The sequence below is a fragment of the Numida meleagris genome, chromosome 1 (genome assembly GCF_002078875.1).
Source record: "Numida meleagris isolate 19003 breed g44 Domestic line chromosome 1, NumMel1.0, whole genome shotgun sequence".
NCBI classification, from domain to species: Eukaryota; Metazoa; Chordata; class Aves; order Galliformes; family Numididae; genus Numida; species Numida meleagris.
In genome coordinates this window covers 134,911,310-134,934,492 of record NC_034409.1, presented here as the reverse complement: position 1 = coordinate 134,934,492, position 23,183 = coordinate 134,911,310, and the positions used below count along the sequence as shown (strand labels likewise).

Sequence of the window (23,183 nt, the reverse complement as noted above, 5' to 3'; positions counted from 1 at the left end):
CAAACTGCTCTTGCCAAAGTTGGTCTCTTCCAGAGAATGATGGTTTCAGATGACGATCAGCTTTAAAGGATCCATGAAAGACAGCTAAGTAAAGAAGGGAAGTAATAAAAGAAGTGGAAGTAAAAACAGAGAACCCACACTTTAGGAGTCGGAGACATTAGAACCATTGGCAAGCAGTGCTGGAGAACACACAACATGTATTTCTGGATGCTTGTGCTGTGTGGCTTACCCTGATGGCTTCTTTTTTTCTTTTTGCATGCAGTATCACACCTACCTTGCTTTGACTACCACTTGGCTGAGGGTGTGCCAGGCCCTGCTGGCAGCCTGTGGCAAAGAGTTGTGTGCACCTCCAGGCAGCACGTTGACACACAGTCATGGGAAATGCTCTCTGCCTGTGCTTTTCAATCGTGTCATCCTTGGAGACACTAACTTACCACAAAGTGTGGAGATATCAAGGAAATGTCACCACTGACATTGGACTTACACTTACTTCTACATTAATCAGTTTTGTTATTCCCTCTTCTCTCAGTTCTCTCAGTAGCCATGAACACATTGATGCAGATAGAGAAAACAGGAAAGATCCTTTCTCAACTTTATTATCTTGAGGGTTACTTTATACTAACAGCAGCTGGATCCCATTTTGCAAGCTGAAGTTTAATGTTTTATTTCCTCGAGCTGAGGCTGTCAGAATTTTGCACTTGTGACAAAGCATTACAATTAATGTCTCTATACATCAACACCTCAAAAAAAAAAGAAGTCAAGCTAACAAAGTCCTCTACACCAAATATCAGCCCATGTGAACAATACTAGTGTTCTTCCATGAGGCTTTCTAGTGACTTAAACTTGTCATTTTAAGTTTCTGAATGTTTTTTGAAAGAACAACATGCCAAAAAAGCACTTTGGCTGGGCTCCTCTATTCCCCTGCCTGCAGACTTGCAGAGCCAGCACTCTGCTGCTCAGCAGCTCAGCCCATGTCATACACTCATGGGATTCTTGGAAACCCTGTGTCCCCACCGGCAGGAAGTAAACAGTGCTGGGGTGTTGTGTAAATTTTCCTGTAGGTCACCAAGGGCTTCTTCAAGGACCCACAAGCAGGGCAGGGAGGAGCTGCCTGGCTGAATAAGCTTCCATTCAAGTTTAGCCAGTGGGACTCCCATCCCTCTCCTCCACAGCTCTTGCCTTCTGGCACTGACCTGGCTTTGTCACCCAAAATCTTGCATTGCATCAGGCACAGCATTGGGTGTACCAGGCTGGTTTTGCAATATGCTGCTCTGCTCTTTTCTAGGACCCTCTGAGGTGGCTTCCAGCCACCAGAGCCGGTTTTTGTGCGCAACGTGAACAATGACTGTCCTGTCTGCTGCCTCGGGAGAAGCTCTCTTGAGAGAGGTCTCACACCAGCCAGTTGGGAGGAGGGGAGATGATGGTTGCTCCCAGAGGAGCCAGCCCCAGTTGGTGGGCAGCCATGTCAGGCTTTGCTCTGCAGGTTTCAGCTCCCCAGTGGCTGCCGGCTTTCTTCTCTTTGTAGCAACCCCAGCTAGCTTGTAAAGGCACTGAGCAGGGTGGCATGCTCCCACCTTTCAGTACCAGGCCCCTCTCAGAAAGACATTGAGGCCTTGGAGCCTGTCCAGAGAAGGGCAAAGCAAAGCTTTGAACAGTCTGGAGCACAAGTCTTATGGGGAGCGGCTGAGGGAGCTGGGATTGTTCAGTCTGGAGAAGAGCAGGCTCAGGGGAGACCTTATTGCTCTCTACAGCAGTGTGAAAAGAAGATGTGGTGAGGTGGGGGTCAGCCTCTTCTCTCAGGTAAAAGCAATAGGACGAGAGGGAATGGCCTCAAGTTGCAGCAGGCGAGGTTCAGGTTGGATATTAGGAAACATTTCTTCTCAGAAAGAGTGGTGAGGCTCTGGCACAGGCTGCCCAGGGAGATGGGGAAGTCACTGTCCCTGGAGGTGTTGAAGTAATGTGGAGATGTGGCACTGAGGGACATGGTTAGTGGGCATGGTGGGGATGATGGTTCCATGACTCCTTGGTTCCCGTACAGCACTCGGCTGGTAGGCTGCACCCTGGGGCCTCACACTGATTGTGGCCCTTTGTGCTGAAAGCAGACAGCAACACAAAAACTTGTCTTTGGGCCAAAGAGGCCCCACCTCAGTATGGGTTGCTGGCCATCTTTTATTGAGCAGTATAGAAATAGCTTGCAGGGGAGCTGCAAATATGCCGGTGAACGAGAATCAGAGGTTTCCAGTCCAAATCAAGTTTCTGAGACATAAGACTCTCTTTTATGAATTTCTTTTCTCTTTTATGAACTTTTTCAAGGTTGTGTTGATAGGAAAAGAAGTCAGGAGTCATCAAATGGAGGAAAAAAAGAAAATAATCAGGTGCCCACTAGCAGTATATTGAGAGGTCCTGAGTGATTTCTCTATTGCCTATTCTAACAAGAATTTTAAAAAGGAGAAACAGGAGGACAAAACATTTTTCTCACTGGCCATGAGGCAGGACTGTTGAGCTATTCACAGCACAATCCAATGCTAATCTGCCTCAATTTCTCAAGTAGCACTTCTGGAGATACAAGCCCTCTTTCATTTCATGTTCACCAGAATAAAAGATTAGGTTAACCACTACACTAAGTTGTGCTGATGAGTCAGGTCATGCCTGAGTTTCTTGGTCTTTTTTCTCCTTTAGGCTTCCCAATTTCCGACACAAAATACAATCTTTCAGTGCTGATGCTCATATTGTTCCTTTCATCAGAGCGGTGAGGCACTGGCACAGGCTGCCCAGGGAGGTGGTGGAGTCACCATCCCTGGAGGTGTTCAAGAACCGTGTTGGTGTGGCACTGAGGGATGTGGTCAGTGGGCATGGTGGAGATGGGCTGGTGGTTGGACTAGGTGACCTTAAAGACCTTTTCCAACCCTAATGATTCTATGAATCTAAGATGCTATGATCACAGTGCCTCTGCGCCCTGGTGAGTGTTGGTAAGCGCTGACCCTACTGGGACTGAGCAGGGCCCAACTACACTATGCAGAGCCCTGAGCACAGAGGGTAGACATCGAAAGGTGGAGATGCTCACAGAGCCATTTTAGGGGTTGAAAGGGACCTCCAGATGTCAACTAGTTCAACCCCCCTGCTAGAACAAAGTGAGTAGAAAGCAGGGTTCTAAACAAATTGAAACAGAACAGAAGCTCCAGGCTGTAGCCAAAAGGGTTAATGTGGTTTTCGGTTAGGTCCATGAAGAAATAGTCAGAAACGGAAGAACTGGCAAGTCTATCCCTGGACAACTAGATTCAAATGCATTATCTGCCTTTTGAAGATGTTGGATAATCTGAGAAGAGTGCAGCCTGCTGCCAGACAGAGGCTTTGTCTGGAAAACTTCAGATAATGGCCTACAGCACATCCATGTTTCTCCATGGCAGCCTCTAGTGTTGTTTTCGTACTCTGTTGCCAAGCACATCGGTTGGTCAGATAGGGTGAAGAAATCCAGCTTGCAGAGACGCCTGGCTGGCCCCCTGCAAGCCCAGTGCTGTAAATGACATATTTGCTCTGGTAAAAATGATCTCAGAATAGCCCCAGCTCTCTCAGCTTTTCCTCGTATGGGAGATGCTCCAGGCTTCTAATCATCTTCCTGGCTTCCTGCTGGACTCTCTCCAGCAGTTCCCTGCCCTGAACTGAGGAGCCCAGCACTGGACACAGTGCTCCAGATGTGGCCTCACCTGTGCAGAGTAGAGGGGAAGGATCACCTCCCTCATCCTCCTGGCCACGTTCTTTGTAACACACCCCAGGATCCCATTGGCCTTCTTGGCCACCAGGGCGCACTGCTGGCTCACAGTCACACTGTTGCCCACTAGGACACCCAGGTCCTGTAGAATGGAGCAGGAGTAGGAACCCACATCGCAGATTGGAGTGAGGTAGATGTAACACCAAAGACACAAGTCTGAGAATGGTAACCGTTTGGAAATAACCATTACAGACAAGAGCCCCTCCATTCTTCTCACTGAGCTCCATATCATATAACAGGTGTTACTCCTCCAGGTCAGGCAATCGGCCTGTAAGAACAAATCAAGCTGAAGCTGTGGCTTTTCTGTTTTAATTAGCATCTGCTGGTCCTCATCAGCCCTCACAGCCAAGTTTGGGTGATCAAGCATCAGCAGCCAGCCAGTGCACAAGAGGCTCAGCCCCTGGCATGGGCCCCAGCACCACCAGCAGAGCCCTGCCCAGGCATGAAGGCTTCCAGGGTGACACAAGACACTGTGCTTCAGTAGTGGCACGGCAGAGGAGTGGCTGGCTGAGAAGCACTGCACTCCCAAGGCCCAGCACTGGCTCCAAGCTCAGGCAAATATTTCTTAGGAAGGGATGTCTGCAGCTCAGCCATCATGTGCCTTCCAGGGAAAAGCAGGCTGCACAAACAGAAAGAAATCTGATCTGCACCAAGTGGGGGAAGTAGGGGCAGGGGGAAGCCACACAGCAGGTGAGATTTGTGCTGCCTCTTCCAGGCCGTGCCCTTGAGAGATGTGCTGCAGCCACATGGCACAGCCTTGCCAGCATCCTACTCTTCTTTTGCTAGCGCTCACAAAAACAATAGGAGGAGATCCCCGATTTTTAATTCAAGAATGCCATTACCTTTGACATGTTTCTTCTTTAAATCTTTTCTCAGACCAGTTTTCAGAAGATAAGTCCTGTGGGCCAGCACTATCACGGCTGTGATGGTTGCTGCACTCCCAATGCCTTAAGGCCGTGTGGCTTTGAGTTTTCCTCCCAGCCACCCCAGAAATAAGTACGTGGCTGACAACTCCAGGCCATGAGCCACACCAGGGGAATCTCTTGTCCTGCTTGCCGTCACTGAAGAGAGAAGGGATTTAGCCCTCTGCCGAGAAGCAATATCCTTTTTGCATTGCTGGTACCAGTTAAAACACAGTGGACACACGGCACAAGACTTGCATCTGTCTGCTCAGGAGGTGTTGGGGGGATGCCTTGTCCTGGTCCCCTTCATGGCACACCGGGTGCTGCTGGAGCAGCTCCAGCTTCGTGCCGAACCCAGTGTGCAGCAGCATGAGAATTAAAAGCCAGCATGAGCAGGCAGAGCAGAAAGGGGAAGGAATTCAGGTCCACTGTGTTGTGCCACGTGAGTTGGAATGCACAGACCCAGCATGAAGGAATGCTGACAAAGGAGCAATCTCGACATTCTCCAGGTTGGAATAGTTGCAAAAGAGCGCAGTGCTGAGCAATGCTGTGGGAGGGATGCTGCATGAGAGCACTCCCACCTAGCGGTCTGAGCCGTCCCTGTGGCACGCAAGGGAAGCAGGGGAAGGGCGATGTGAGATCAGGGGATTGCAAGGAGATAACCTCTGCAAAATGAGAATGAGAGAAGAGTGACAATGCCCATCGTGGCAGCAGGGTTTCTCTCCTATCACCCTTGGGTGGGTTTTGCCTCACCGGCATTACATATCTTTACCATAAACTCATACACTGAAAGCAATCAGCTAAGTTCCTTACTGCAATAGAAGGGAATTGAAAATTTTTAGGGTTTGATTAACTTCATCCTCAAGTAGTCATCTAAAATTGTGAGTCACCCTTCAGAGGGGCCTAGCTCTCTCCTTACCATCAAAAGAGGTTGAGTTACAACCTGAAATGTAAGCACCTCCGCGACGGACATTTGTGTATGGAGAGACGGATCCCATCTTCTTTGTCTCATGGCTGTTATGGAGTTGATTGGGAACACGGACTTTGTTTCCTGTGGGGGTCTAAATCTATCCCCATGCAGACTTCTGCGCCTTCCTCCTTTTAAAGCGATGGCTGACAGGTGGCTTCTGGGCAGGATGAAAGTAGGACTTGCAGTTGAGCTGTAACACAGAAAACCTCGCTGAAGAAAGCAAAACACAAGGTATTTCAAAAAGAGGCCTTTTTTTTGCAGTTTCTGTTTCCAAGTGACTAGTTCCCATTCTGATTGCTCAGTCAGGAGGTCTCTAGCCTCCGAATGAGTCTCCTAGAATCCTGTTTTATCTTGGCTTATTTTAGGAACCCAAAACAATTCCTTGCTCTACAATGGCTTTTTCCAGTCTTTTCTTACACAGCCCAGATCCAGAATCTTACACATGTAGGAATAGCGTGCCTCTGTCTTCAAACCCTGTTTTTTCCCTCGGTGCTGACTTGAGCTTTGAAATGACTCATTTACTGTTTAACAGCATTAGGTCAGAGTCAGAAGCAAACCTTTTCCAGTCAGCTTCCCAACCTCTGATTCCAGAAGTGAAGACAGGTGGTGGCTCGTGAAAAGCTGCTGTCCTTTATCTCCAAGCGTTGCACAGCATCCCAGCCTCCAGTGGCACACAGCCCTACATCTCCCACTGCAGTCTCCTTACGCAGCCTGTTATAATAAGCATGCTTACAGGATTAGAAGTTGAAATGACCTTGAGAAAGCGTGAAGTACTGCAGAGAAGGGATGGAGCGAGGAATCACATCAAAAAAGGTGTCTCTGACAGCCTCACAGTACAGCCAGTCCTCTCAGCCCCAAATCAGTGTCTCATAGAGACAGAAGTTCCCACTGATTTCTCATTTATTAGGCAGCAGTCGCTGGTGCTGACTTCTGACAGCCTCTGTAAGGTGAGATGCGCCCTGGCTGCCCTCTCCCTTAATTGCATACCATGCTCATGGCATCTTCTCATTTCTCACAAATCCTGCGTCAGTTTACTACTACATTTACTTCAAACCTTGTTTTTTTATAAAAAAGATTGACAGTTCCTCAGCAGAACTTGTATACTGTGTTCATCTTCACAAAGATAACAGGTGGTGTGATGTCCACCATCATTTTGCTTTTCTTTCTCAGCTGTGGTCTATCTGCTAAACCACTGCTGTCACTCAGCGAGAGTGTGCCTGCAGAAGCTCTTCTCCAGACGTTTCTCATCAATGCACATCTCTGTTCCAGTGACAGCTGGAGATATCCTATACAGCAGCAGGAGTTACAGAAGCTACATTAACACACGCTCCTGAATGAGCCAGTCCACACGGCTTTCTCTCCCAGCAGTGCTATTGACTAGCACTAGATATTCCTGCAAATGTCCCCAACAGAACTACAAAGTGCAGCTTGTCCCAGAACATCTCAGAGCCAAAGCTTCATTCACATGAGTCTCCAGAGAGGACTGATAAACTCTATAAACCTTCCACAGATACTGAAGAAAACCACCACAGAACAGGATGACTTGCAAAAACCAAGGTGCGCCCACGTTTTGTTACAGAACAAGTCCTGTTCAGACAGGTGGTGGGCTAATCTAAATGCAGGGTGCTACACTCCCACTCTTCCCTCCTGTCCTTTCAGCATGGTCCCTAACAGCAACAGCAACTACGTAGTAACACAAGGAACCAGTTGAAAAGGCTGATCTATAGCTGAGCAGTAACTGCCTTCTTTGCTGCATTAGATTATGGCTGGCTCAGGTGCTCAGTTTGGTTCAATACAGAATCCCACAGGTGCCATGCTGACCCAAGGAAAGGCGCAGAGACAGAAAGAAGAGTGAGTGTGAGACACAGCAGCCCCAAGAGATTGGTTTGCACTCACAAGGATCTCCATCCAGGCCACCTTGAACAGCTGATGCTCTGCCAACAGCCACCCCCGGTGAGCATGGTGAATCTAAACAGACTCCAAATGTACACGCAGTTTTCAGAAATAAAACATTTCTTTTAATTGGCAAGTAGAACACACATAACAGGTCATTAGTATTTTATAAACAATATTAAGTTACAAATACATGTTAAAAATTGCAGTTCATGGCAGCTAAAAGCTTTGAGTCCAAAATGCATCTCTGCAACACGTCATTATTTCCCTTTCCCCAGTCTGCTGGGTGAAGATGAATAAAAGATCATCTACTGTCTACTAGGAGGTGGTCTACTATATACTCAAACAAAAAGAAAACCTCATTCCTAAAAGCATCACTAAGAAACAGAGGCATTCAAAGTAATTCAGCCATCTTAACTCATGTGGGATGCATTGAGGACACAGCTGAGAGTTACTCTGTAACACTTTAAGCAAAGATACAGACACCTTCACATTAAACTGATAGTTCAATGTTTTCTGTTCCAATTCAGCTTAACACCAAAACTAGCTTCTACCCCACAGAAGCGTAAAGTCCATCATGCAAGCTTCTGTGCCATCAAAGCTAGATGTTTTGTAAATCAGACCCTTACACAGAGGAAAGTTACCGAGTACAACTAAACAGCATACATAAATATATATCTAATATTTAGCAGATCTTTATTCCCCTCCCTAATGACTTTTGTTGGTATTAGTGAGATACACAGCTCATTCCATTTTTTACTACACTCAGAACATTAACAAGTTACTATATATGTGTTAATATACTAAATATCCTTTAGCAGGTCTCTTAAAAAAAAAAAAAAAAAAGTATTTAAAAACAGTTTTGGGAAAGTAGAAATCTATTTTCCAGAAAAGCAAGTGGTACTAGGGCAGCGCAGACTCCAGTGCTTAAACATCCTTTCACATAAAAGTCATCTTGACGGCTTTTGTGCCTGGGACTCGGCTTGTCTCATCTGCCAGACGTGTTCCATTCATCCTCCTTGCTGCGGCGGTACGAGGTCATCAAAACCAGCTTGCTTTGCCTTCCAGCTGGCAGATTTTCAAACATTACCATTACCAGTCTGTATAAAAAGGGACATGTAGCTCTGACCTCAGTTCATTTCTTTCTTACTCACATCTGTGAGAGTCAGTTTCGTTACAACACTGAGATTTCATCTTCAAAACCGAAGTCTGCTGAATGTGCCTGGAGAAATGACTTTGTATCTCAAAAATATCAAAAGTACCATTCAGATCTGAATTTCTATTAAAAACTGTGCACGTTTAGCAAAAAATTATGCTGCTGTAAAAACAAAAGGCCTGCACCTCGGCCCGCTCATAATACAAGCTACAACGCAAGAGATTACACTAGGAGCTTTTTTCTCTGCTTCTTAACTAAATGCAGGCATTAAAAGCAAAGTGTTACTAAGCTTTTCCTAAGAGAGCACGCAGGGGTGTGGCATAATATACATTAATCAGGAACAAAACCAGTTACAAACAACAATTCTAGAAAATGCTGCATACTGGCAGCACGCTTGGTTTCTGAAACGTAAGGAACTGCATGGGAGTTGTCAAGATGAAGTCCACACACCTCGATCATTGAACTGATCACTAGATTCCAAGAAACCAAAGCAAATTTAAAAATACACAAGACAACAACTGCCTAGAAGGCAGAGTTTTATCATCTGTCAATAACCAGATGAATAAAGTGCATAGCAACTATTATAACAGTTTCTTGAAAAGACGATACGTTTAGCAAGTCTCAAAGTTTGTAAGCTTGACACTCATCCATACATTTTGCTACATGTGTGGCTTCCCTTTACTTTGCTGTTTAGCGTCACCGATCGACCCTTCAGCACTGCCTGTGACATCCTTCACACTTCATATGGAATGTGCTGAGATCTCTGACTGCTGCCTAATGTACGTCTGGAAGCTCTTGTCACCAATAGGATGTTCCCTAGAATTTAAAAAAAGAAATAGTATTACACGTAGAATTTTCTGCCAGGACATCGCAACGTCAGAACGGAAGATCAGAACAGAACACAACATTTTGCCTAAGTTTGATTTTCAAAATTAAAATGGTAATTATATACTGCATATTCCTTCAAGTGGAAGAACTGATTGTCTGCTGAATTGACCCTGGTATTTATTGTATTTATTGCTCATTTCACATGCATAGGCTCAAAATTAAAAATAATCAGGCGTATTTTATTTTTATGAATTATTTTCATGAATTAAAAACAAACATTTAGATATTCCTAGTGCTTTAAATATTTACAATGTTGTGATAGCAATAATAAGTCAAAATCTTACTTTGTCTGTATTTTCAGGATCTTTTTGAATACGAATACAGTGAAGACCAGAACACAAGCAAGGGAAATATCAGATCCAGAAATACTGATCTGCTGGGACAACCCATACTTACTGGCTTCCATATTTTGTCTTCTTAAACTTATCTCTCTTATATTGAGCATGCTCCTGCTCTAAAGTTCCAACACCTTCAATAATCAGCTTTAGTGTTTTATATGTCTCTTTAGGGTCATCAATGATGAATGTAGAATATTCTTCCTCCTCAGGTCCATCATACACAGATTTGCTGCCGCAGGCCTCTACAGAAGAAATAGAAGTACAAGATAGGTATCAGATAGGTAGGAGAAAATAAAAAACAGGACAAGCAGACTAAAAATAGCCAGTCTAGGATTCATACGGGCCAACAGTTCTCTTTGTTTTTTATCATTGTAACTACCACAGAACTGGGGCCAACATCAACAGCAGAAGGAGCAGTTCCCTGCCCTTTGCTGGGCTGTTTGAAGGCACAGCAGCTGGCTTATGCCCAGTCCCAACTCCTTGTATCAAAAAGAAAGGGCAGCAAGCTTGGCAGCTGCTCCTGGCTTTATGCATATCTGTCCTATGCTGTACAGGCAATGCTTTCACCTACATTATCACTAGCACTACTACACATACATTTTGGGAACTCTGACAGAACTTGGGAACTATCTGCCAGATTGCTGCAGGATTGGGCTGCATGAAATCAAGTGTTTATTTGTCAGAAGGAGAGGCTACTGTCATACGCAGCATTAAGTACGGTGCTTCACAACAGACTGAATTCTAAACAATTATAGGTTGCAGTAATCATGGAAGATGTTTTACAACACTACTCTGGAAAAGATACATACAACAAGCACAAGCAGAGCATGTCATGACTACTGCCTTTTTAGGGAATTATTCTAAGCCGTAAGTCATACGTAATATCACAATCCTTAACCTATCCAGGGAGCCTTCCTGGCTACATCAAGACATTGCTTACATGGACACTTGCATCACATCCACCACGTGATCTACTTTATCACTGAAGGTGAGCATATCAGAAAGGGAGAGAGTGTTTTACTCTTTTTCCTCTCCTTTCCAGCTCTACTGCTCTTTCATTCTCAGCTGTCCTTCCCCTTGCCGTACTGCCCGTGCCAAACCTGCGTCCTTTTCCCTGACACTGAAACTCGATGCTGGCTCTGGCAGCAGGGATTCGGAACAGGGGAAGGCTGGGCATTGGTTCAGACAGCTCGGAAGTGGTGGGGGATCTTAAGTTCGCAATTGCATGGCGTCCAGGACTGGATTAAAGTGCTTTCCAATCTGAGTGTTTGACACCACCAGCTTATCTCATATTATAAAATCAAGGGCTATTTAAAGATCAGTGCCACGGTGAAGGCTTCCCTGCCACTCCCTGTGCTAAACTGGGGTTTCAAGTCTGGCACCATGTACACCGGATACTTTTCTTGGCACGTCTACCAGTACTAACTTCCTCTGCTGTTTCTTCTTTCTTTTGTCCTTCATGTCACATCTTTGTTCCCCACAGCTCTTAAGGGTTTCTCAGCCCAAACACTACTTCTGATCATTCCACAGACACCCAAAGGTGAGCTTTTGTTGATGATTCTGAAAGCGCCTGCCTAGGATATCCATTTGGATCCAGCCTGTTCTGGGGATCTGAATCAGGGAATGTGCACATGGCTTCTGGTAATATAAAACCACGTCCCACTGAAACCTCAACTTCGCTGGTGCTTCTTTTCAGGATCAGCAAACTTCTCATTTAGTCCACACAGTGATTTGTCAATTCAGAGCATCCAGGCTATGCTCTAATGCCTATGATATTTTAGGATGGTTAAGACTGTATTTCAAACAACTGTTTATTACGTAAAAAAACTCTGCACAGACTATGAGACTGCACACTGTGCCAAAAATAATTCACACAACTGCCTCAAAATAGCAGAAGGGGAAACAAATAACGGCTAAAGAGGATTTGATCCGCAAGGCTGGTGTAACTAAAACACAATTTTTCAAAGATATTTTTTCCTTGCTAAGTGTGTCAGAGTTGCAAAGACCGTTCAGCCTCACCTTGCATTTTCTCCAATTTTGGCATGTATAAGTTGAAAAGAGAGTAGATGCGCTCAGTTTCTCTATCTCCATCTATATCCAGTTGTATATTTGCCGGTAGGCCTCTGCAAGGCATCAGGAACAGAGGTAGGAGTTAAACACTGCATTATGGCACAAGAAGCACTCAAAAAGGATGAAAGTAGTATTCATGAAAGCCGACAAACTGTATGCACAATAGCACAAAACCTCCTACTTTTCCCAAGAGAAAAGGAAGACAAATTCAAACTTCTCTATGCCTGGATTTATCCAGCATGTTTTCACTCTCACTTGTAAGAGAAGACTCAGTATCCAGACATTTTGATGAATTAATCTGTTATAACCAGATGGAGGAGCCAAAGCACTGTATTCTCAGCTATCCAAGCTTTCTATTCTGAGAAAAACTACCACTACAGACTCGTTGCTTTCCCTAGTTTAGATGAAAATAAGTTTCCTAGAAACAAGATGGTACCTCTTCATTTAACAGAGACCACGAGTAACCTGCTCAGAGAAGATCAGTTTAGAATTAAATCCTGAAGCAGATGCTTGTCTGTTTCAGAAATTTACAAACAGAACACTGAATGAATTTCTGGCTTATTTTCTAATAGCAGATGACCAGAATCACAATATCTTATCCCACAGTAAACTCCTATCAATGTTTTGAACTCCACAGATTTCAGCATTTTCACTAGGATATGCAGATACTGACAGCATCAGAAGTGACAGCAAAGCTGACCTCTGAAAATACCGCAATGCCTGCTATCTGGCACATCTTGGTACCTGCATTCCTGCCAGAATGCAGTGATCCACCTTCTCCTGGCAATATACAGACCTGCATGTTATCAATCCTTACCCTGTGCAAGGTGTGCAGCCAGGAGTATTATCTGCAGTAGCTTTACAGCAAAGCCAGTGGCCATTAAGATAGGCAGAGGGATGGTAGACCGTGAGGCGCTTCTTGTTGCACTGGCTAACTTTGGTGAGTATATCAATCCAGTCCTTGGCCTCCACACAGTTGTTTGCTTGAATATACAAGACTCTTCTCTCAGGCTGGATTACCTGGAACATCTGTAAACACAGAAGTAAACCACAGAATAAACTACGAGAATGAGTTGCTGAGCATAGCACCTGACTCAGACTGAGCAATTGTAAAAACAAAACATACTAAAAGAATGTACTAATGAACATATTTTAACACAAAACAAATGTGCCCTTGAAACAAGACTTTTCACCAGGTACAAGGAAAAAGATACAGTTCCTGAAGGAGACGATTTACAAGCAGCTAGTATCAACTTGCTGGCTGGGCCTCAGCAAGATTTGTTGTCAGCCTCAGGGATGCAATTTTAGTAATGCTGTAGCTCCAGGTTTTGGATGGCTGGAAGAAGGAACCAACACAGGGCTGAAAGGAAATGCTAGTTAGCAGGAGGCAGAAAAGAGAAATAATGAGAGTCCAGATCCAGCCCTTGGGGCAGCTTTGCTCTAACTGCCACATCTCTAGTCTTTCTAACACTTACTTCAGCATGATTTTTTCCTATTACTAACTTCCACGGTTCTACACCCACCTATAGCTCCAAATCACAGTAATGCAGTTTTCTCTGTTTCTCTTTAATTGCCTGGTTCAAATAATTACACATTAATTCTGCATTACAGTGTGGGCACACAAAATCTAAATGAGAGCTCCCTCGCCTGTCCAAAACAGCTTCTGCTCGAAGATGGCACAACTGCCTTTATTTTCTTCCCTTTGAAGACACAGGTTTCAAGCCTTATTGCTTGATTACACTGATTCAATCTCACACACTGATCATTTCCTCTAGCTTCTGCAAATACTTCACTTTAACAGGTTTTCCTCTATAAGGTATTCCTAAATCATCCTTTTCCCACTCTACTTTCCCATTTGATTATTCAAACCATTAGACATTGCACTGCCCGTATCATTTTGAATATTATTTTCCAAACAGCTGACTTTTCTGTGGTACTTTTCAAGAAACAAAGATGCACCAGAAAAAAAGATTACATTCATGTGTACATACACAAACATATGTGTATATATTATTTTCTTTTGGTGGTCCTGTGTGGAGCCAGGAGTTGGATTCAATGATCCTTGTGGGTCTCTTCCTACTCAAGACATTCTATGTTTCTAAGAAAACAGAAATTCATCTTACAAAGATTCAAAATATTGGTCTGAATTCTGCACCTGGCAGGTCACAGAATCACAGAATGGCTTAAGTTGGAGGAGACCTTAAAGATCATCTAGTTGCAACACTCTGCCATGGGCAAGGTTGCCAACTGCTAGATCAGGCTGCCCAGAATTCCATCCAACCTGGCCCTGAGTGCTTCCAAGGATGAGGCATTCACAACTTCTCTGGGCAGCCTGTTCCAGACCCTCCTCCCCCCAAGTAAAAGAATTCTTCCTAACATCTAATCTAAATCTCCCCTCTGGCCCTTGAGGCCCTCCTCTGGACCCACTCCAACAGCTCCACATCATTCCTGTACTGGAGGCACCAGGCTTGGATGCAGTACTCCAGCTGGGGCTTCACAAGGGCAGTGTAGAGCAGGACAATAACCTCCATTTCCCTTCTGGCCACCCCTCCGCTGATGCAGCCCATGCAGCCAACAGAGCAAGCACACTGCTTGCTCATGTCCAGCCTTCCATCCATCAGGATCCCCAAATCCTTCTCCACAGGGCTGCTCTCAATGAGTTGTTCTTTGTACTCATATCCAGGATTGTCTTGAGCCAAGGGCAACACCATGTACTTAGGCCTTGTTAAACCTCACTAGATTGTTGTGGTCCCACTTTTTGAGTGTGTCCAGGTCCCCCAGACGGTATCCCTCTCTTTTATTGTGTCAACTACACCAATCAGCTCGATGACATCAGTAAACTTGCTGAGGGTACACTCAATCCCGCTGTCTATGTCACTGATAAACATGTTGAAGGGCACTGGTTCCAAGACAGACCCCACACCACTCGTGACTGGCCTCCACCTGGACACAGAGCCGCTGACAACAACCCTCTGGCTACAACCATCCAGCCAATTCTTTATCTACCAAACAGTCCAATCTTCAAATCTGTATCTCTCCAATTTAGATATAAGGATGTGGTGTGGGATCATGCCAAAGGCCTTGCCTAAGTTCAAGCAGACAGTATCAGTTGCCCTTCCTTTGTCCACTGATGCCATCACTCCATCATAGAAGACCACTAGATCAGTCAGGTACCATCTGCCCTTGGGGAGAATGTTGCAGGCTCATACCAGGCGCGATCTTTTCTTCTCTTGGGATCTTTCAACATGTCTTGCAAATATACTTGCTCATTTGTGAATGAACAGATTTCTTGTAATTACAATGTCACTTCCAGCATGAAACAGAAGCTACAACAGTAATTTCCCTGGATTTAGTATCTTTACAAACCCCAGACAATAATTAGAAAGGCACAAAGACTAACATATCAGCAGTGGAGGAGCTGCTAAGGTCAGTCCAGCACTGCCAAAATACTGGAGAGAGAGTCCTTTTAATAAAACTTTTCAGGCCATAACTGGCAATCTGAGTTTGGAGAATAGGTACAAAAGGAAAGAGGAAGATGGAAGGAAAGAGAAGTGTGTAGCTCAGCTCCTGCTGACACACAACAGGGAAGAGAATTTCAGTGCTCTGCAGAGGTAAATGGAGCCTTCTGCATTTGAACAAAGGAAAAGATTTAAGGGGTATAGCTTTTTGTAAGGGGATACCAACCTAAGTGAACTAGCATATGGCAACTGTTACTGAAAAGCCAACAACTAAGACAAGAATTTCAAGTGGTTGCCAAGACTTTCAAGCTGTCAAAAACACCAGCCGATTCTCAGACAACACAGAAGACCAGAACACTACTTAGATCCACTCTACACCCCCAGTGTGCTTAAGGAAAATGAAGGCTGCTTGAAAGGCAATACACAGACTTTCTGGCTTTAATGCCAGACATGTTGCTTTATCAGGAGTGATGAAAATAGATTTGGAGCAACTCAGAGCACAATACATACAGAATATTTATCGAAAATGTGCATCTTTAATCACACTTAGCACCCCGACGGACTATGTGCTGCAAATACACCTGCTGAGGCTTTTTGAGAATTCTGCTCTCACTGCAGTATTCTTTTTATGTACGGGAATACAAATGTCACTATGGGAAGGTGATAATGAGTTTTCTACTGCTGTTGGAAAGACTCTGAATCTTACTTTCTTGAATAGATGTAGCTACCTTTATTTTCATAAGGAATTTAAGAATCCAAAGCAACTCATGGTTTCTGTTCATGTTCACAGTAATATCTCCTATTGTTAACAATAAAGGGATATTTTTCTTATAATAAATCTTTTAAATAAAGGGATATTCTGAATGAATTTCAGCCCAGCAAACTCAACGTAAGCTAAGGACTGCCTTGACTGAAGAGTTAATCGGAATTACAGCTCAGCTCCTCTCAATAAACCGTAAGTTTTATCTCAGCTGTATGTCTGTGATCCTTCACAAACAGATGCAGTCAGTTTCTTCACAACAGAGAGGTCTAACAGAAAGGGCAGGGACTTGATTACCGTACCTGTGTCTAACGCTACGGAACCCAGAGAGCTGATCAGCAGTGGTCAGTACTCAGTGTGCTGTGGATCACGAAACCCAAGGACTGCTGACTGCGCTGTTAAGTATCTGAATGGGCTGTACTTTTGGAAACTCCTGCTACTATATATAGAACAAGCAGCTGTGGTTGTACATCTTTCAATAGAAACCCAATCCGGGTTACAAAAGGGAAAAAGGTGATTAGTCTGGTGGACCCAGACCAGCCTAACAAGGAAGTTAACAAAGATGACCTACTTACGTTTTTCATTTTAAAGGATTCCTCCTCCAGTCTTTCCACTGCCAAAATGTTTTCAATTGGAATGCTACACAGAGGGTGATCACCTGCAGAGTACATACACAGAGGCTGAGCAACTTATTCACAACTCAACTTCACCCTATGCTCTTACTCCGAGGGCTGATTCAGTTCCTTTGAAGATCATTTTGACTGCACAGAAAAAACCTTTCACTCAGCAGGGATTTACCAGCATGGTCCTGAAGCATTACTTTAATTTCATTTCTGCTTTCAACAGCACTATGTTATGCTAGCAAATCTCTGAGAAATTGACTACTGCAGCAAGACACAATATATTTCCTGAGGAGGTGAACGAAATCATCCCCGTCAGCTTAGCTGAACTAGGTTTATGGTGGTGATGTAAGATCCCAAAGTTGAGTGTGCAATGATGATTGTCATTATCTGAACATCTTTTTTCATCTTTTTCACTCCAGATTTATTTATTTGATAGACAGGAGTCATATTTGTTGTGTAATATTTGTCCAACAGAACTAATTTGTCAAAAGCTAAATTCTTGATATTAGACAGCATTAAGAGAGCAAATGTTTGCAGGCTCAAAGCTTGCAGTCAAATCCCAAGTCTACTTCACTCAGATATGTCAATTCTATAGAATTTATATAAATCATCACCAACGCATCCGACAATGTTCAATACAAAAAAAACAAAACAAAAAAAAAAGCAAAAAAACCCACAAGAGCAAGGTATTTTGAGCTCCTGAGTTTTGTTTCCTCAGACAATTTACTAGGTAACTGAAACCTACGGATGATGTTTAATAACTAATATGAAACAAATACTATGAAAAATTCTGCTTATTTATATAGTCCTGTGTTATCCAAGAATCTTCTCTAGCGATCAGTATAGAAATATTAAAGAAAGGGCAAGAACATAAAGGCTGACAACACTTCTCTGTACTGTGCCTTCTATAGCTACAGACCAAGATCTCAATGTTCAGTTCTTATAGTAAATTCAATCTTCACTTTAACGTATGGTAAAAAAAGACTGGCAAACCTCTGTTACCTTTGCTTTTCTGATATGTAAACTCATGATTTGTCAGGCGAAACCATCTCTTCTTGAAGTTTTTCATACCAAATCGTTTTCTTCCCTGTGCTCTCTTGATCATGAACCTAGTAAACAGGACAACAGCTGTTACAACAATAAATCAGATTTTACACTTACGTAGATATATATGCATACATATAAAATATGTATTTATGTATATAGATATACACATATATACATATATATATACACACACACATGATGGCACTTGCAAAGCTCTAGGAGGGGACATAGTGTTTTCTCATTATTGAGGCCTTGTCTTGACAAGGAATGTCACATTTGGATAGGTTTAGTGCATCTGTTAGTTAAACCTGTCCTTTTTCCAGATCTCAGTATGGAGCAAGACATGTAGATTGATTTGTAGTGAACACAGGGACTCTAGTTAATTAGCTGAACTGCATCATGTGCTCCTTCTGCAGTTACAAATGCAGCTAAAAGATTTCCTAATGCAGCAGAAAGAGGATCTGCTAAGCCTGATGACACAAGCCTCTGTAAGTCTTCTTTTTTTCTTTTTCTTCTTTTTAAGCTCAAAAAGTTTTAAGTATGTTTAACAACTAAAAAGCGGGTATAAGGCTTCTGGAGCACAGGGTCTGTGCTTACATGCTTTAGTCACACTCATGCTCTAAAAAAATCACCACGTTCCACAACGCCATTTGCAATTGCATATTGATGCTGCAGTTAGAAATGGATATTCAGCAACATTCAGTAACAAAGCAATTTGATGATTGAAAGCCAGAACTCCCTTTTTTTTTTTTTTTTTTTGCAGATGAAGGGTGTTCGTTTAGTGAATTGTCAGTTTTAATTAATTTCAAACTTGAATTAGATTGCAAGGAACTGTGATGCATCCACCACCTTTGTAACCACTAAATCAATCCAAAAGCCTCAAGGTGACTTTGGAATGCCTGGTGATTTCATACTGCTCAGCCTCACTTTTGGTGTAAGATGTATATGCAGTAGGGAGTTGTTAACGGCTACTCTACACATTACATTAACTACTGTGCAAAATAAATAATTGTACAGCGGAGCCAGTAAAAACTACTCAGTACAGAGCAGGTTTTTATCAGGTAGGAAGGCACTATACAGCAGAAAGAGCATACAGAGAGAACAGGGAGTGATTTGGTTGAAGACTTTCAATAGCAGAGATAAAATGCTTAGACCAGCCAATCCTATTTCTTGCTTCTGGTCTCTTCAGTCAGAAACAATTACACTGCATCCAACTGAACAGTAGGGCTGTTCAAAGCTCAAACAGAAGCCCAAGTTCCTTCAGACTTCAACTGTTTTGTGACCAGCTGGGCTGTTGCCTCTTGCTCATTCTACCTTGTGTGGGCAAAAGCTGACAACATTGTACAGAGCAAAAGATACATACATTCTTTGTTAATCATTCATAGTCACACACCAGTTCCATTTTTAAAATGGTCAGTTACTGTCTCAGTCTTTGTTCTTCGATTCCTTAAGAAAGATTTAATGCAACCATATGACTCAAGTCTTCACCGGGCTGACTGGCTGGGTGGTAGACTTCATATTTCAAGGTTAAGGCAAATTTCATGGGAAGAGCAAATATCCTTGGGCTGGACAGTATGCTCTTCAGGTCAGTTTCTTTTCATGCCAACACTTAAAAGGTTACTCAAAACTGTAGACGCCTACTGAGCCTCCCTGTTTAAGAAAAGCAAACGCCATACTGCAGAGCTAAGAGCACATTTCTAATTAAATTTTTCATTGCTGACATAGCTGAGGGAAGAACGTGCTTTTATTTCCCACAGACAGGTGACCAGTGTTCAAAACCACTGAAGTTTCAAGGTCAATTTAATAGAGTTTGTTTCTAATATTTGCAGAATGTGTGAGAAGTCTGAGCAAATATTCAGAAGCACAAAAGAAAAAGAAAACACAGTCTAAGATAAAATTCATTCCAGTGGAGGGTGGCTGGAGAAACCTTTTCTTCTTGTGGTTATGGTAGACCCAAGTTTGGATCTGCCTTAGCTTTGCTTAGAAGCATCAGCATGCAACTTTTACCCACAAGAAAGGCAAGACTAATTCTCCTTTTGGTTCTCCTCCTTTTGGGAAGAACCAGGCAGACAGCTATCAAGCAGTGATGGCATGATCCATGCCAGCAAACCCAAGTGCCAGTGACTAAAATTTTTGGTACTGCGCATTCATTCAAGAGTACATACGCCATAGCTTTCCATTTAGATATTCTTAATAGAAGGATAGATTAAAACAAAAAACAAACAAAAAAAAAAAAGAAAAAAAGAAAAGGAAATGAAATAAAAACATTGCAAAGACAAGCAGAAACCCCACTAACCAGCCAATTGATCTGGAGAAAAATTCCCACCCATTCTCCATGACACAGTATGGCAATAATGCAAAACACTAGGAAAAATAGACAGCTGAAGCCCACTCTGTAACCTTGAGAACAAGTTACAACAATGCTGTTTAAGAAGTGCCTTGAAGTGCAACCTCTTAACTACTTTCAGTGAGTTCATCAGGATATACACAATGAATATTAAGCAAATCTCAGTGCTTTCTTGGAGCCTCTGCCTACAGATAAAAATCCATTACTTTCAGCAGGTTTTTGTTTTAAGGAAGAAAGAAAAAAAAAAAGGATTTGGTCAGTGTTAAGAAATAAATAATAGAATGTTCTCTGCTACTTTTACACAGGCATTTCAGGATTGTTAAACAGACTACTTCCTTCCCAAAGTTAAGTCAGACAAGTCTACTGCTTGTGAAGGAAGGACATGCTGTCAGCCAGTAGCTACAGCAAAGCACCAACTGCCCCTACCATCTTACCTGCATGAACTATTACCATCAACTTTCTTTACTGTTAGTTTAAGAGTCCTTACAACAGCAGCCACAGGCCGAGCAAGAAAAGACAGAAAAAAATCAGACAGGAGCAAAAGAAAGACAGAGGCAGAAAAAAAATCATGTTTTAGAGTTAGAGGGAAAATGTTACAAACTATACATTTATTTTCAAAAACAAAAGAATGATAAATGTACAGAATTAAAATAGACAAACTTCCTTCTAGGGACAGACCCTCATCAGAGAAGTGAAGTGAACTGCAGAGGCTAACTGGAAGGGGTCACGTTTTCACTGAAAACCTAACTTCTGCACGACTGGGAACTACCATGAAAGCTTACTTTCAGCAGCAGCTCAGCTTACTAAGGTCTGACAGGAAGAATTTAGATTTTTACTTTCTTCCTCTTAGTCCACAGAAGCTGTTTTCACAGTGCACACAGATGACCTTAAAAACTCATTTTTTAAACACAAAAAAGGTCAACAATTAGTCTCTAAAATTAGTATGGTATGTATAACATGGTTCCATGAAACAGAAAGATATTATAACTAGAAACTGTTCCCAATGTCTGACAAATTTTCCTCAAAATGGCCCTGAAAATGATTAGCATATAGATTTAATAGGGCAGCAGAAGCAAATTCCATTTGCAGACTTTGCCCTCACTAAGATACGCAGTATCTGCATTCACAGCAAAATTTCACAGCTTTTGTTCACAGGGATTTAAAAAAGAAAAATTGAACTTGATCTTAACACAGTGCTGATTTAAATTCATTCTGTCTTAGCTGTGCTAATTAAGGTCTACAGGCTTCTTTTTCCTCCATATATTTCAAAACACAATTTAAGATGTTTAAATCAAATGAAAGGATGTTGAAATCAATTGTAGCAGCCACAGAGAGTAGAAACAGCAGTACAACAATCTTCCTACATTCTTTTCTGAGCATACAGATGGAATAGGGGTGGGGAAAAAGATAGCTGCCTTATAACGGTAGCAAGCACACATTTAGAAGGTGTTGCTGCACGTGCACGCTTACCCTTCTTTAAGCAATATAGGTTGCTCTATGCTCTTGTGATCTCTCCTTCCTGAAGATGAAATTAAATCTAGAAACTAGAAGGTGAACAAAAAGCATAGATAAAATGACAGTACAAGTACAGCAGCAGAGAAAATAAAATCTTAAACGTTTATACAACATAGCACTGCAAGGAAATACTGTAAAAGTAGTTAAACAGAAGGGTACTGGCAGATACTTGAGGAATTTGGGAGCTTTCCTCTGTTGTAAACTAAAATTAGCACAAACGTTACTAAGAGCAAAAACTGCAGACCAATGCCTCTTTTCCATGCCTTTTCTTTGTAATAAGTATATTTCAATTCCTTCTGTACTAAGCAATTTTCGTCACAGATCTGCAGCACTCTATGAAGCACGCACATGACTTAAGCTCTAAGCAGCAGCCTTACTGATTCAACCTAATTATTAAATAGAAGCAGACCCAAAGAGATTCTAATCCTGCATGCACATAATTTGATACAAGTTTCTCAAAAACTACAATTATCAGGAGTCTGCTTTTTCTAGCACACACTTCCTGGTTTACAAACAGTACATAATAGGATTCCGAGCTTCAATCTCAACAACACCTAAGGATTATTCAGAACATTCACAAGCATTACGTACATTTTTTACTGCATCTGCATATTTCTGTTCATTAAAATAGTCATAAAAAGTAGCCATGTAGGATTCCTTGAAATTTGCCTGAAATACAAAACCAAAATCATGCATGTTATAATACAGTTTGTAGCTTAAATTATTATTCTCAACAGCAGGAGACCATGACAAAAATCACCACAGAGTTTTTTTTCCTGTCCAGAGGTAAAATAAACAAAAATCTACTTTCCTATTGTACAGCACACATTCAGTATTACCCAATTTTTCTTTCAGAAAGGTAATAGAACACATTCCAAAGGCTTGTTGACTATAATTAATGAATTATTCAAAAGCTCCAAGCTTCTCCTTTGGCTTTTGATCCTGGTCCTAAAAGCTGAAAAATTGTAGGAGAAGGAATTCTATACTCTAAAAGGATTCATAGTTAAGGTACAGACTCATCTACAGTTGCCCATGTGAATGGTAACTAGACCACCAGGAACCCCAAACTGTCACCAGAAATAGCAGTTTGGTGCCTTATGTACACAAGTTTTACTTCCATCAGAAATGCAGAGCATGGGCGTCTAAATCTAATTTCAGCACTGACTGGCTGGAAACTGAAATGCTATGAAAAGGAAAGCACAGTCATTTCCCTTAATGGGAGATTCTTCTCAATTAAGGAATGCAAAGCCCTGGAACAGACTTCTAGGTAGGTCACATAATTTTGCTTTACTAAAGTGTCATTCAGATTAAGACAGGTTTATTTCTGCCATGAGCATGAGGCTGATAATCAAAGCAGACAAAAAGAGTTTCGTGTAAGACTATGGCAAATCAAGAATTTTAAAGGCTTAATTACAATGGGTGATAAAAGCTTAAAAAGATCACTTTC

The 23,183-nt window shown here is 42.5% G+C and overlaps 1 protein-coding gene across 4 annotated transcripts in view; it reads right to left on the bottom strand.

Annotated features, from left to right (window-relative positions):
- RASA3 (RAS p21 protein activator 3) overlaps window positions 7,636-23,183 on the bottom strand; it is a 177,219-nt gene continuing 161,671 nt past the window's right edge. For all 4 annotated transcript variants that reach the window (XM_021414541.1, XM_021414548.1, XM_021414551.1 and 1 more), the window contains 8 exons: window positions 22,328-22,405; window positions 21,692-21,765; window positions 17,830-17,936; window positions 16,780-16,862; window positions 12,804-13,015; window positions 11,936-12,039; window positions 9,975-10,158; window positions 7,636-9,506 (listed from right to left, as the gene is read on the bottom strand). In XM_021414541.1, coding sequence (XP_021270216.1) covers window positions 9,431-9,506; window positions 9,975-10,158; window positions 11,936-12,039; window positions 12,804-13,015; window positions 16,780-16,862; window positions 17,830-17,936; window positions 21,692-21,765; window positions 22,328-22,405 — 918 coding nt within the window. In that variant the 3' untranslated portion in view covers window positions 7,636-9,430. The remainder of the gene's footprint in view (window positions 9,507-9,974; window positions 10,159-11,935; window positions 12,040-12,803; window positions 13,016-16,779; window positions 16,863-17,829; window positions 17,937-21,691; window positions 21,766-22,327; window positions 22,406-23,183) is intronic.